At 42.2% G+C, this 14455-nt stretch overlaps 1 protein-coding gene across 4 annotated transcripts; it reads left to right on the forward strand.

Annotated features, from left to right (window-relative positions):
* Positions 1-1666: 1666 nt before the first annotated feature.
* Positions 1667-11160, forward strand: LOC139542044 (Y-box-binding protein 1-like). 4 transcript variants are annotated; one of them, XM_071347029.1, is made up of 8 exons: positions 1667-1969; positions 6051-6114; positions 6396-6429; positions 6560-6649; positions 6957-7223; positions 8556-8641; positions 9823-10103; positions 10818-11160. In XM_071347029.1, the coding sequence occupies exons 1-7, from the start codon at positions 1861-1863 to the stop codon at positions 10067-10069; spliced, it is 897 nt and encodes a 298-aa protein (XP_071203130.1). In that variant the 5' UTR covers positions 1667-1860; the 3' UTR covers positions 10070-10103; positions 10818-11160. The 4 variants fall into 4 exon arrangements, with proteins under 4 accessions (XP_071203130.1, XP_071203127.1, XP_071203128.1 ...); XM_071347026.1 differs by having other exon boundaries at positions 1668-1969; positions 6957-7286; positions 8556-8653; XM_071347027.1 differs by having other exon boundaries at positions 1668-1969; positions 6957-7286.
* Positions 11161-14455: the final 3295 nt, after the last annotated feature.

Genomic DNA, 14455 nt, shown 5'->3' on the forward strand with positions numbered 1-14455 from the left:
TGATAAAAGTCTGGGAGACGTTTACAGGGAGGAGAGCGCATGACTTATGGCGTGAGTACAGTAAATCCAATCCAACAAGTGGCTCTAGATAATATACTATGTCATCACACAGGCGGACTGCCACAGTGAAGGAGGTTTACATGATGCATTAGGTACACTATGAGTGGAGCTTACTTCTCTGTAGTCTGAAGAGAACGCAGGTAATTGATCAGAAGGCTCTGGAGGTCCTTGGACCATTCTGTCTCTGTAGCACCTGAAGAGAGATGGATAGAGGTAGTGAGTGCTATAAAGAGAGAGAACCCTCACCCCTGACTGGCCCAGGGCCTCTTGCCTAGTATCATGCAATATAAAACAATAATATAATGACTTACTGACAGAGTGCTCCATGTTCCTGCTGGTAGAAAGCCTCAACTTGGATGCAGCGAAATGTCCTGCCTTGTAGTATGGTTGCATCCATCTCTACCAGGCTCAAAGAAATCAGATGACAAACCTGCAGAGATTAACAAGAAAATGGCACATGTATTTAGGATTTATGTATCAGTATGTCAATTTCACATTCCTGTCTGTAAATGACAATAGATCTAATTAAAAGTATGCATGCCATTGTGTGATAACAGCTATGACAAATTACAGTACATGGCATACATGTGAATGTATAACTTGCTACTATTGTGGCTAATCCGTATTGTGGCTAGCTTCACATTGGTGATTTATTCCATCATGACAACATGCTCCTCCTTACTTGACTGCAGTTGACTTCATTATCTAGCTAGCTAGCGAAGTGTAAAACTGAGGTAGATTACCATGCTTTTATAGACAACTGGACATTCCTCTCGCCCATCCCGGTAGACTCCTTCTTGCCTACTCTCGTCTATTGGTCTTCTAGTTTGAAAAATATACGGCTGTAGTCCGGTGCCTTATTGTCAAAGGCAACCCACGCGTAACACAGACCTGGTACAGTCATTGGCACAGTGATCCAAAACTGTTCACCTGTTTCTACGTCAAGCAAGGAAAATGTGCCGTTTGTGAGTTTTTATTGTGCACGTGCCGCAAAGCAACAAAATGTTAATTAATTATATATTATTGTGAACATGACCTTTAAACTTTGGACACTTTATCATACAAAACGCAGCCCACGCAAATGCAATCGATCAACGCACTGTGGCATTGATCAACCAATGGTGTGTTAGACACCACCCACATACCTACCTTTGCTTGACACCCCCTCATTATCATATTGGAGGAAGAAATACAGAAACAGGGAAATTATATAAATTAATAAAATAAAAGTGGGATTAATTATTTAAATATTAATATATTTGTATGCAATCATTCATCCGTTTATGTATACATTTATATGGATGTATTAATGTATGTATCTATTTGTGTGAATGTATTAATTAATGAAATTCTAATTACGGCAGTTTTGGTTCTCCATAATCTAGGCGTACGGTACAATGTAACAAAATGGGTTAGCTAGCTACAATGTGTCGTGATCGTCTGTCTGGCTCTGTCTTGTAGTCCGTGTTGGTTTTCGAAATTTCTCTTCTACCAATATTCATGGTGTTTTTTTGTTGAATAACTGGCAACCAATATAACCAATAGTAACGAAATGATTCGTTATGTTTATGGAGGGGAAAGAATTCGACCAATTATATTACAGAGTGGGAGGGACTATGGCTAGGGATATTCCTTTGCATCTTTTCTCATTCCTCCCAGTTCGATCAGCAACGGGAGCGGAGAGGAAAGTTGAGAGCCCGAAGGCAGCAGCCCCCACCACCGCCGGCCCAGTTTACCATCTAGAACCGGGAAACACACTAGAGAGCCACCGCCGGCAAAAGCCATAACCAACCAGAAAACATGAGCAGCGAGGCCGAGACACAACCGCCGGAGCCTGCTGTCGTCGACGCGGAGAGCCCATCCAGCCCGGCGGCAGCCGCCGTTTCCGCGGGGGATAAGAAGGTCATCGGTAAGCAAGCTGGCCAGGTGAACCATTAAATGCAAATGTGGGTTTATTGGCACGGTAACGTTACTCCCAAAAAGCTTACTAATTTACCTACAATTCGCTTAGCTATAAGCTATGTCCATTGGCTAACTGACGTTAGCTAGTTCACAACGTCAGCTGATTATTAAAACAGTTAACGTTAGGTAACTAACTAGTTGTTTAAATCTAGATAATATTGTTATTAGCTAACTAGTTAGATAGCAACCGCTAAATATTGTTCCGTTTCTTTATTTAGTTTGCTAGCATGATGGCTAGTTTGAAATCGTTTATAGTTAGTCTCAACTGCCAATTCAAAATGTCAGTTGCTCTACAACTGTTTTCTACCTAGCCTAACTGGTAACGCATCAATCAGTCTGACCACACACCTGACCTATGAGACAAGTTTAGAGGTAACGTTAGCTAACTAACGTTAATTAATACTGTAATGCATGTGGTTTGGCTTCTGGTTTGGCACATGTTGTAATTGTAACCAACGTTAGTTAGATTGACCTTACCTTCCTGTCCGCAGTCTCGTGTATCTAGCAGTGATTTAGCCAGCAGCTAACGTTAACCTGACAAAACAGTTTGCAGAAGTAGATATTGGCCTTGGTCGTGACCGGTTCCCGGTTTCGTAACGCACTGGTTACACATAAAGAACACTGTTTCCAATACATTGGTAGTGTATACGACAGTTTTGTAACAAACAATTCATTGAGGCCCATGATTGACTGCACTGCAGAGGCTCGATTGCATTCGTATCCCTTTGTTCGCAGCTATGCACATACTAATTAACTCGCCTGCTAGCGATCATGCTAACAAGCTCGCTAATACATTGCTAACGTTAGATAACTATATAACCAAGTGTATGATGAAAAAGCATAGCCCCCAAATTATTATTTCGTGTAAAATTGCAGATGGCTAAGCTAGATAACGTTCCGTTCGGTCGAGGTGATAGCTAACGTTATAGGGGCCCCCAAAATGTCCGCCTTGATATTCGTATTCTACGAATTTCTTTTGTCCCGCTTTGGCTGACAATTGTACTTTTATTAAGCATGAAACCGTACCCAGCACTCTATTTCTACCTCTGTGCACATGAGTATTAATTTGACGTTATGAACGACATCCTGGCTCATGTCCAACCACACGGTTGAGACCAAATATAATATGCTAGCAAAGTAGCAAGCTATCATCATAAGGCGCGACGCCACGTGCGAAGATTCAAGACTTGCTCTTTTGAACTGGGTAAATGGTTGTCTAGCTAGTTACCTAGTATTCATAAATGATGCTCAGATAGTTCCGCTCGGAAAATAATTAGCAGTCCAGCTTACACATTACATTAGCTAGCTATGCTACCTCCAGGGCAGGCACTCGTTCTGATCAGTTTGGTTAAGTGCTGGTAGGCCACATTGAATATCTAGGCTAGTACCGATATGTTCTGGTCTCATAACACGTAGGATGGGCGTTTTTGGAGCTAATGATGCAGGGGTGCAACTTTAGTTTTAGCCAGCCACCTGCATACCTGACCCCCATCAGTCTAGTCAATAACAACACAACTCTCCTATCAATTTCCTTCCCATCTTAAAAAAAAAAAAGCCCTCCTAAAAGTAATGTTAGAAAACAAGTAATAAAAACTAAAAATAACATACACAAACACCACATCCTCCATATAATTAATGTCTAATAGTACACTGTAGAGGCATTTTTACTTGCACACTGTAGAGCTGGGTCGTCCTGTCCCTAGGGGTCCACCACCCTGCAGCTCTCCCCACTCTGCTTTAGGATCTTAGGGAAACATTTATTATTGGGTTCAGGTGGGTTAGGCCAAGGCCAGAGTGACAACCCACAGGACAGCAGCCCCCAGGGCCAGGACTGAGCAGCCCAGCAGCTAGAGATTGCCTAAATAGATATCTCCCCTGGCGTGGGCATGTTTTCAATATACTTTTGTCATACTGTATTCCATGTAAGGCATCCAGACTTTATGAAAGTTGCCCAATATATCCTTAATCTTGTAATCAAATATAGTGATACCTAAATTGACATTTCGCCCGTCCTTTGTGACATTGTTGAAGCTTCCAATTAATGGTTATAGTTTCTTTTAAGTCTCCAGTATCAACATTTCCAAGCAAACAAAAACAGGGAGAATGGAGAATCTGTAGACATGCTGAGATAAAAGAACATACTCTTTGCCAGAATTCAGCCAGCCTTCACAAGACCATAACCTATGCAAATGTGTCCCCTTTTGTTAATTTACCTACAGCAGAGGACTGACTTTTGATTCCATGTTAATGTTTCGCTGGCATGTGGTTTTACACGGCAGCAATTTGTCTGAGATTATATGAACATGACTGGGCATTCAAACATATCTGTATCCATTCATCATCAACAGCTTCTACCAGGTTTTCCTCCCTTAAAATAGTTTCAATCTTTGAAGCATCTGGCTTGTCCAGTGCTTACTGCACAGAGAGAATAGTGTTTTATCTGCAAAAACTTACCTCTGCTCTGTCAGACTGGTCTTTCCTGGATGCTTGACCCTGCTGAGACCACTGTCACCATCTGATCCTCCTAAGATGAGGGATGACAAAGAATGACCTTGGTGTCCATTTATACATTATATTAACCAAGAATAGAATCAATTGTTCAATAATTGAAATTACCGTTATTCCCAGATCCCAGACTGTTTCTTTAAACTGCTGTCCTGTAGATACTGAAGGTCTACCCATCAACCTGCGCTCTGTAGACTGGTCTTCCCTGGCTGTCTGACCCTGCTGGGACACCTGTCACCATCTGATCCTGTTAAGACTTGATGAGCATAATGTTGTGTACTGACTGTACAATGACCGTAAAGCCTGTAGAGCTGTTTATTACGGTCAGTGTGAAAAATAGGGAATTAGTTAGTGAAACTGACTGATGTTTCACGTTACAATGCTATACCGACTCTAATTATAATTCACATTGCACTGAAAACGTCAAACCATTGACCTTCAATAGTTTGGCTGCTGATTTCATCGTTTGATTCAGGTCTGGTGTGATTGAAGCAAAACTAATAGCTTACGCTAGCCAACTCAAATGGTACATCAACTGGCGAAAGCAAGCCAAGTTCATTTACTTCTGTTGAAATGGGACAAAACAAAGGCTACAAAACATTTCATACAAAAAGCTGTTAGTAATAATAGCCACTGCATATCGATATCCATCTGACCAATAGCTAGAACTGGTTGTGGTAGCTACTAGCTAGCTAATTCATTCACCTCTGTCGAGATGAAACATTAGCCAATGTTACATCTGTTACACTACCAGCTCCGCTCTGGGAATAAACACCCTTTTTCTTCTGTTTAGTTAAACAGCAGTTACCTTGCCAGCTACATCAGTCAACTAAAGAGTGGCCAGTTTCTGCTCTGCTTTTACAATTAGGCGAAAGAGTGCAACACATGCACTGACAGCAGCTGCCTCTGGCTGGCCTGCACCAAAGACTTGAACAGTCTTTCCGAAGCTTTGTCTTCAAACAGCCTATTAGCCCGCTCGGACAGGTCCTAAATCCAGCCGGCTAACCTCCCAACAGCCTACTCGGCCGCTCTGAGGTGTCCGCGTGGTCCTCAAGCACACTGCTGCCGTTCTTTGTTGTTGTATCACAGTGCAATGATAAAACTGGGAGGGACAAAATTAAATTTCAGAATGGGGGTCATGACCACCCTGTCCCCAGTGAAAGTTGCGCCACTGTAATGGTGATATGCATTGGACCATGCCATGGCAGGTGGAAGCAAACACCAAGGGTTTAGCATCAGAATCTATAAAAAGCCCAACGGTTGGAGGTTAATTATAGCTTGCTTCCCTAGTATCTTCTCTGGTCCTTGTCTGTGGTCTTTATCAGTCTTGCCATTAGATTACCCACTTGAAGTGCACTTCACAATTTCCCCCCTTTGATGTGCAATATGTAAATGAGAAACTGCTCATGTGCATGTACATTTTTTGGGGGGTGCCACCTTATTAATTTGAATGCAAAAAAAATATAGGGGATAAAAACAAGTGAATCACACCTAAATTGTGTGTACATATTTTTCTTTTTCAGCAACTAAGGTCTTGGGTACAGTCAAATGGTTCAACGTCAGAAATGGCTACGGTTTCATCAACAGGCAAGTTGCCCCTCTCTCCCGGGCGTCTCCTAAAGACACTAATATGATGAGGGTGTTTGTGAGGGAACATTCCGAATCCTAATACGGCTTGGATTTGCTTACAAAGCTGGGAAGTGTATTTGGCTGTCCACGGCATGCTCTTGTTGTGTAAAGACTCAATGAATGCACAATTAAGCCAGTTCTGTTCAAATCTGTTAGCCTCAATGTTACAATAGACATTTTTAATCCAATGGGTTTTATTGTCCTATATTTAACTACACCTTTCTCCCTTCACCCACAAGGAATGACACGAAAGATGACGTCTTTGTCCACCAGGTAAAAACTCTCCAGTTCTCCAATGGTCGAGTCATTTATTGCCTAACATAGAACCATCACAATTGGATTGTAGTTGGCACCACAAAGACAAGTTTGTAATGAAATGTTTTATACTTTCTTTTTTCTTCAGACTGCCATAAAGAAAAACAACCCAAGGAAATACCTTCGCAGTGTTGGAGATGGAGAAATTGTGGAGTTTGATGTGGTTGAAGGGGAGAAGGTAGTTACAACTTTTATTTACACAACAGAGAGCTTTATTGTTAGCTGTCATATCAATTGGCACCACTCTTCCAGGCTCACAAATGATTTCATACGACTTGTTTAATATGTTTAGCCATATTTAAGGCAATCAAATCTAGACTTTAACTTCATGTACCTCAAAGTTATGATTATCGGTGATTCTAATGTGCCCAATATTGGATTTGACCAGTCAACACAATATCATGCAATGATACACAGCTAAAACCAACTTCATACTTCAGAAGGGTAGTGTGCACCCCGGTGGTTATGTATGTATCTCTTCCCAGGGAGCAGAGGCAGCCAATGTCACCGGCCCAGCGGGTGTCCCAGTCCAGGGGAGCAAGTATGCCGCTGACCGGAACCGCTATAGGCGGTACCCCCGCAGGAGGGGCCCAGCCCGTGACGGCGAATACCCAGACAGCGACGGTGAGGGCGAAGGAGAGCGGCCCCCCCGCAAGAGCCGTGAGGGCGCCGAGAGCGCCCCAGAGGGAGAGATGCAGACCCAGCAGCGCAGGCCCTCCTTCCCTGGGAGACGGCGCTACCCCCCATACCTTGTACGTAGACGCTACGGCCGTCGGCCCCCGTACACCAACGCACCTCGCGGAGAGATGACTGAGGTACGCTGTCACAGGCACTCCTGAAGCAGTCCGGCCCTGTTCCAGTGATGTCATACACACTCTCGTCAAAAATGCGCGCCACAATTGGTTATGGCCGGACAAATCAAAACCTCACGTGTATTGGTCAACAGACCAATACAGGTTGACCAAAATAGGTCTACATAGAGGTCTATATATTGACCGTACTTAAAGTTGGCTCCAAACCACTGGTCAACAGACCAAAATCAAACCTCAGGTTGACCAAAATAGGTCTATCAATCAAACTTTCACACAAACCCAAGATGTTACACCTACTGCTGATTGCAACACACGCAGTGCTTCAATCTATAGCAATGTTTTCCACAATCACATGGAGTAGCCAGCCAAATTGAAAAAGAAGCCAGCTAGGCTCTCCTGGTCTGTGATCCGGAGTGGCTTGTCCCCCAGGGTTAAGCCATTTTGCAGGTAAATGTTGAACTGGAATGCAAAAATGCGCTGAAAAGTTGCCGACAAGATCCATTGGGCCGGCACATGTTTTTACTCTTCCTGGGTCATCTTTAATGTCGGACCCTGCACGCGAAAGGATATGAATGTGCCAGAAAACAATAGGCTAATTGGATTTCGACTCATCGTTACCACATATGGGATGTGCAAATTCATGCTCTCACCCTCCGTGTAAAGAAATGTGGCTGCAACCACAGCGCACACAACACACCCAGGTAATGAGAGGTGGGACGGACAGCAGACTGTCAAACCAGAACTGTTTCCCTGTCATCGATGACTTTGTGACTGACTTGCGCCTGTCCTATCAATAGATCGCTAGAAGATGAATAATGTTCATTCTAACGGAAGAGGGCTCAGCAGAATTATTTTAGGACTAGCTAATTAGTAGCCTTGTTAATTTAAGTGGGGAAAGTGTCCGGCTGTAAAATGAGTAGTCGGCGCTAGTGGAAAACACTTAAGTTCATATAATATACTGACCGCACCTGAAGTTGGCTGCAAACAGACAAATACTCATTTTGAAGAAACCAGTCACTGATTTCCTCACTGAATCAGTGGCTGGTAATTACTGAAGGTAAAATGCAAAACAGGAAAAAGTGTCTGCACAGCTGTGCATTTATTTTTGTTTTATTTTAATAGTAACTAAACTTTCAGTCACTTGACCTTCGTCAAAGTATATCTTTTCCTGTTTTTCAAGACTCGTTCTATCCAAAAGGTGAGTTTCAGACCTGGATCTCGGGTATTGAGTCAGTGATTGAATGTGTGTGACTAACTCCTGTTTGTATTTAGGGTGGAGAAGGTGACGAGAACCAGGGAGGTCCAGACCAGGGCAACAAACCAATGAGGCAGAACTACTACAGAGGCTTCCGACCAAGGTTCAGACCAAGGTTTGCGTGTTGAGTTCATTGACACAAGGCTGCAAAAAGGGGTTATATAACAGCAGAAAGCCATATCTAATTTGCCTGTCAACTAAAGGTTAGGTGAATTTGTCACAAAGGTACGTGATTCGGAATCTATTTATCTGCGACGTTACCATTGGGCAGTTTACTGACTGCATGTTCCCCTTATTGCAGCCTAACATTGAATGGCAACTGCTTTCCGAAAGTTTATTTTACTTTGCATTTAAATGTACTCCTTCAGAAATGACAACGACTTCATGTCTCTTTAGTCCTGATTGTTTTTATTAGTAGAAGTATTATGAAATGTGTGAAATGTGGCAAATTGGCCAAACTATCTATGGACTATTATCTTGAATCATTCCTGAACTAAACAATCTATGAATATCAATGCTGTTGAAGTGATGAGTTTCTCTTCTCTCTGACAATAATAATGGACAGCATAAATACCTCTGATCTCAGCATATGCATAGTTAACGTCTACTCTCATGCCCCCTTAACCACCCTGTACATGGCCCATTACTTTTTCAGGTTATTCCTGTTCCCATTTTGTCTGTTATGGCACTGCTTTTACTCTCTCCTGGTATGCACCGATGAGCTTGTATGGGGGCATGGTATTTAAATTGGTACTTGATCAGAAGTAGTTGAGGGCACAGACACAGGTTCATACACATGACAGGAGTGTCATAAGTTGTTTTATACGCTCAAACACATGGTGGCACTGTTAGGTCATGGACAATTCTTAGCTTGTTTGAGTATATGGCAGAATTGACAGAAGCCCATTCATGAAATATAAGGACAAGGCAGCACATTGCATACTGTACATGGCACGTATTACACACACATCGTGCACAAGATGTTTGGGCCATGTGTCCTTGCAGCCATGTAATGCACAACCACCCCTAAGCCCATTAGAAGGCTGGGTGGATCAAATCCCCATAATTGCTTTTGGACACCTCCAATTCCATCAAATCTGCAAACCCCGGGGTTTGGGTCAATTTCAATTTAGGTAATCATCTGAAATTTGACTCAATGTTTCCGAGTTGGGATTTCAGTAAGAGTTTTTTTAATGGAATTCACTGTCATAATTTGAAGTTGTATGGGTGCTAGGGGCTGTTTTAAGATTTGTCAGGTGTTAAAGTGTGTGTCCGGTCCTACAGCAGAGGTGGTGGTCCACCCCGTCCCAGACCGGTACGGGACGGCGAGGGGGAAAACAAGGAGAACCAGGGTGGTGACGGCGAGAACCAGGAGCCCCGCCAGCGCCGCTACCGCCGAAACTTCAACTACCGCCGCAGACGCCCACAGACCGGTGGCAAGCCCCAGGATGGAAAGGAGGCCAAGGCCGACGGCGAACCATCCCTTGAGAAAACGTCCGCTCCCGCAGCCGAGCAGGGCGGGGCTGAGTAGAAACTACCGGCATACCATCTCTACCATCGTCCGGGTGAGTCCCAACACACACACACATTGCTACTTGGTGCTCTAATCAAATCTGCATACCTGATTTCTGGGATATGGGTAAACAATTATTTGTTTCCTTGTTAGAAAACATGCTGGATTGAATTTCCATAGAGTCAAGCTTAGTTTTTGTTCATAGTGGACTGTGCTGGTTTATTCATGGTTAATGTATAAAAAAATCTCGGAATTTGGCCAAATGATAACTTATCCCAGAAACCTGGTTAAATAGGGTTTGGTTGAGTCCTCAGTATGCATTGTATGATCAGCTGTAGTCATTCACAGCACTTCTCAATATACAATCTACATTTTCGACCACGGGCCGCATTAAATCTGCTTGCAGGACGCATCTGGCCCGCATGCCCCCAGTTTGAGACCCCCAATTTACAACATATCAGTGGGAAAAGTCCATCAGATGGCAGTAGGCCTTGGTGTAGTGTCTCGGGCCAGTTCACTCTTGAGTTCTAAAGCCAGCATCGGTCTGCACTTTCCATTGACGCTGCGCTCATTACCCAAGGCAGGGGCGATGCCATGGATTTGATCAAGCAAACTGTCTGCCTGACTGACTGCAGGCCTCCTGCCATTGTCTGTTGGTCCTCCTGTCTGTCTTGATGCTTCTGCACAGTCTGAGTTGACTGATACAGTAAAGGGATTTGACCTGTCAATGTATCTTCTCTAACAATCTCTCTTTTCCTCTCTACAGTGATGTCATCAAGAAGAAACATCAAAGATCTGAGCAATAAGAAACAGATTTGACTTGACGATCGTCTTAAGCTTGTACCATGCATTTGACCAGATTACCACCGATTTGCCTGCAGAATCTATGCAGACCTGTTTTGTTCCATTATTTTTAAGTGACAGCTATATATATATATTAAAAGAAAAGTTATGGGGAAACGGAAGATGTTTTTTTTCTAAATCGGTCCTAAGTTTTTACACAATGGTTTTTAAAAGAAAAGTAATTTGATATCTGGTCAGTTTGACATTTTTTAAAACTTTTTATGTATTCAAACAAAATGCAAGCTCAAATAAAAGTCAAAGAAGAACTGGCGACTCAACTGTTTTTTGTTTTGCCTGCTAAATGCAATCACCGTGGTATTGACATAAATTGGCTGATGTATTACAATGTGTTCTTTTACCCCAAGACCCACGGCAATAAACTGTTCAAATAACTACAGAAATACCATTCGTTCACTGATTGACAGAGGGACTTATTGGTTGGGTATAAAATTGTAGTTAAGAAAATGTTTAAGTTTGAATATTCTTTAATTTGTCATTCGCATGATCCATTTGGCCCATAACATAAGTGTTGATGGGGAAGGCATAACTGACATGAAAATGTGCTATAGAAATTATAATAATATTAACATGGGGTTCCAGAAAGAACTAATCTCAACTATGTACACAAACAACTTTTGGAATGCTCATTCTGAGCTAGCCATTACATTTTTATCTAAGAGAATCTGAACAACTAACAAACAGAATATGGAAAAATATGACCATGTAATCCGAACCATCCATTTATACATACATTTTGCTCACATGCTGTATGAAATAAAATGTTTATCATATCCAGGTGTGCTGCAGTTCAGAAAAGCTTGGAAACTGAGATATACTGATTTGTTATCTAAATAGCCAAAAGATGGACAATATCATGCTTCACTGCAATCAAGGTAGATTGCATCTAATAATCCCAGACGTACCAACTACGCAATTCTCTGTCCATGTACAAGATCCGAGTTAAAAATACGCAGAAATGAATAGGGCCTGATTTAATTTTTATATTTTAATAAAAAATACATCCACTGAGTAAATCTAACATCCCGATTCTCGAGCTGCAACACAGAGACATGTACGGAGTTTGTGTCAACAGACATGGAGATTAATACATCGTTATTCGACGTAGCTACCTGGAACGCCGTTTGGGTCTTAAAGCAATCTAAAGTAAGCAGGTGCAGGCGTTAAATTAACATGCTAAATAAACGGCTGAAAGCGGTCCTGCACACATCAAATTAACGCCCACAGCTGCTAAATATACACCTACACACACTAACTGAATGCGTTCTTAAATATGCTAATTCCCCTAGCTCCTCCTTTAATTTAATCTGTGTACAGTCAGTTTGATGCAACAACATCACAATTGAAGATGGCGAGAAGGAACTTCCATATCCGCTGCAAACAGACCCTAAATGGCTGCACTCTGCTTCTGCTCGCCGATAATCCTGGACTTGATGCCCTTCAGTCCACGTTAACAAGGTTGATTCTTTTTAAATACTATTATTACTTAATCATAAAGTTGATCTGCTAGCTGACACAGAGGATGGATCTATGTATGGCTATGTTGGAGGCTCAGACAGAGACAGCAGTGCAAGTAATTTAGGCCTATGTGTCGCAAATATTGTAAGTCTGATTAGGCCAAGGGAGTATTTTATGTTTAGCTAGTATATGTAGTATATATATTTTGTTGTAATGAATGCTGGTATGTAAATGACTGGATTGCTAAATGAGTTACTAGTTCGCTTTTTAACGTTCCTTAGCCGCCTAACCCGGCCAAAGCCACAGTGAAGGGCGCCGTCTAGTAATATTTTTACAGCCCTGCTAATTACATAAAGGTGACTTATTATCGAGGAGTACTGACGTCAAACATGTTTTTGTATTTTTAGGCCAAATAAATCATTTCAATGCTACCTAGCCTTAGCCGCTCGCGATTAGCATGAAAACATTTACAAAGCTCACAATGCTCATTTGACCTCTGACAACCATGTAAAAACTTTGCTAATATCAACATATCAGCTTTCCAACAGCACAGATATTACTTTTGAATAATTAATATTTCACCTAAGCCTATGATGTAGAAATGAACAATTTCAGACATGAACCAGGAATGTTAACGTTAGTACTATGGCACTGTTTGAACAGGAATCGCAGTCCCATCTATGGTGTCTATTTTCACCAAACTGTCATCTTGTAGAATGGAGACCATACAGAGGAGCCTTGAGTGGGCTAGGGGGAGGCTGACCAATGTTGGGTGTGGTTGGGTTTACTGTAGGGGGAGGCTGACCAATGTTGGGTGTGGTTGGGTTTACTGTAGGGGGAGGCTGACCAATGTTGGGTGTGGTTGGGTTTACTGTAGGGGGAGGCTGACCAATGTTGGGTGTGGTTGGGTTTACTGTAGGGGGAGGCTGACCAATGTTGGGTGTGGTTGGGTTTACTGTAGGGGGAGGCTGACCAATGTTGGGTGTGGTTGGGTTTACTGTAGGGGGAGGCTGACCAATGTTGGGTGTGGTTGGGTTTACTGTTTTTTGTTTTTTTTCACTCTTCATTCTCCTGCTGCCCATTCTATTCGTTCTTGGTCAACATTTCTATTTATGTCTTGGCTTTAAAATCCAATATCATAAAAACATTACTTGGCCACAATTTGTGACAGTTACTATAATTTAAGTGTTTTTGGAATGAGGAGGGTGGGCTGTGTCACAATACATTAAGTAGCCTAAACACAGTGTTTTATTGTTACAGCCAGTTCCAGTTAACAGGCTCCTCGGACTTGGAGAGGAGCTAGAGGTGCACCTTGTTATGCCATCACTCAAGAGCAACTGAGGTTTCTGATGTCCTGTGCTTTCGGTGCGTCACAGATAGCAAATATTCTACGTGTCCCGATCGACAGTCAAACAGTCTAAGGTCAGTTGTTCTTGGGAGTAATGCTATAAACTACAGACTTTAGATGCATGGTTTCCAGTTGTTCTTGGGAGTAATGCTATAAACTACAGACTTTAGATGCATGGTTTCCAGTTGTTCTTGGGAGTAATGCTATAAACTACAGACTTTAGATGCATGGTTTCCAGTTGTTCTTGGGAGTAATGCTATAAACTACAGACTTTAGATGCATGGTTTCCAGTTGTTCTTGGGAGTAATGATATAAACTACAGACTTTAGATGCATGGTTTCCAGTTGTTCTTGGGAGTAATGCTATAAACTACAGACTTTAGATGCATGGTTTCCAGTTGTTCTTGGGAGTAATGCTATAAACTACAGACCTTAGATGCATGGTTTCCAGTTGTTCTTGGGAGTAATGCTATAAACTACAGACTAGATGCATGGTTTCCAGTTGTTCTTGGGAGTAATGCTATAAACTACAGACCTTAGATGCATGGTTTCCAGTTGTTCTTGGGAGTAATGATATAAACTACAGACTTTAGATGCATGGTTTCCAGTTGTTCTTGGGAGTAATGCTATAAACTACAGACCTTAGATGCATGGTTTCCAGTTGTTCTTGGGAGTAATGATATAAACTACAGACTTTAGATGCATGGTTTCCAGTTGTTCTTGGAGTAATGATATAAA

The sequence above is a fragment of the Salvelinus alpinus genome, chromosome 17 (genome assembly GCF_045679555.1).
Source record: "Salvelinus alpinus chromosome 17, SLU_Salpinus.1, whole genome shotgun sequence".
Taxonomy (NCBI): Eukaryota; Metazoa; Chordata; class Actinopteri; order Salmoniformes; family Salmonidae; genus Salvelinus; species Salvelinus alpinus.

Bases quoted from the DNA above. Each gene is read 5' to 3' on its own strand.
- LOC139542044 (XM_071347026.1), top strand. From the start codon at position 1,861: ATGAGCAGCGAGGCCGAGACACAACCGCCGGAGCCTGCTGTCGTCGAC. The intron at 6,430-6,559 runs GTAAAAACTCTC...TTTTTTCTTCAG, and splicing joins ATGACGTCTTTGTCCACCAG to ACTGCCATAAAGAAAAACAA. The intron at 6,650-6,956 runs GTAGTTACAACT...ATCTCTTCCCAG, and splicing joins ATGTGGTTGAAGGGGAGAAG to GGAGCAGAGGCAGCCAATGT.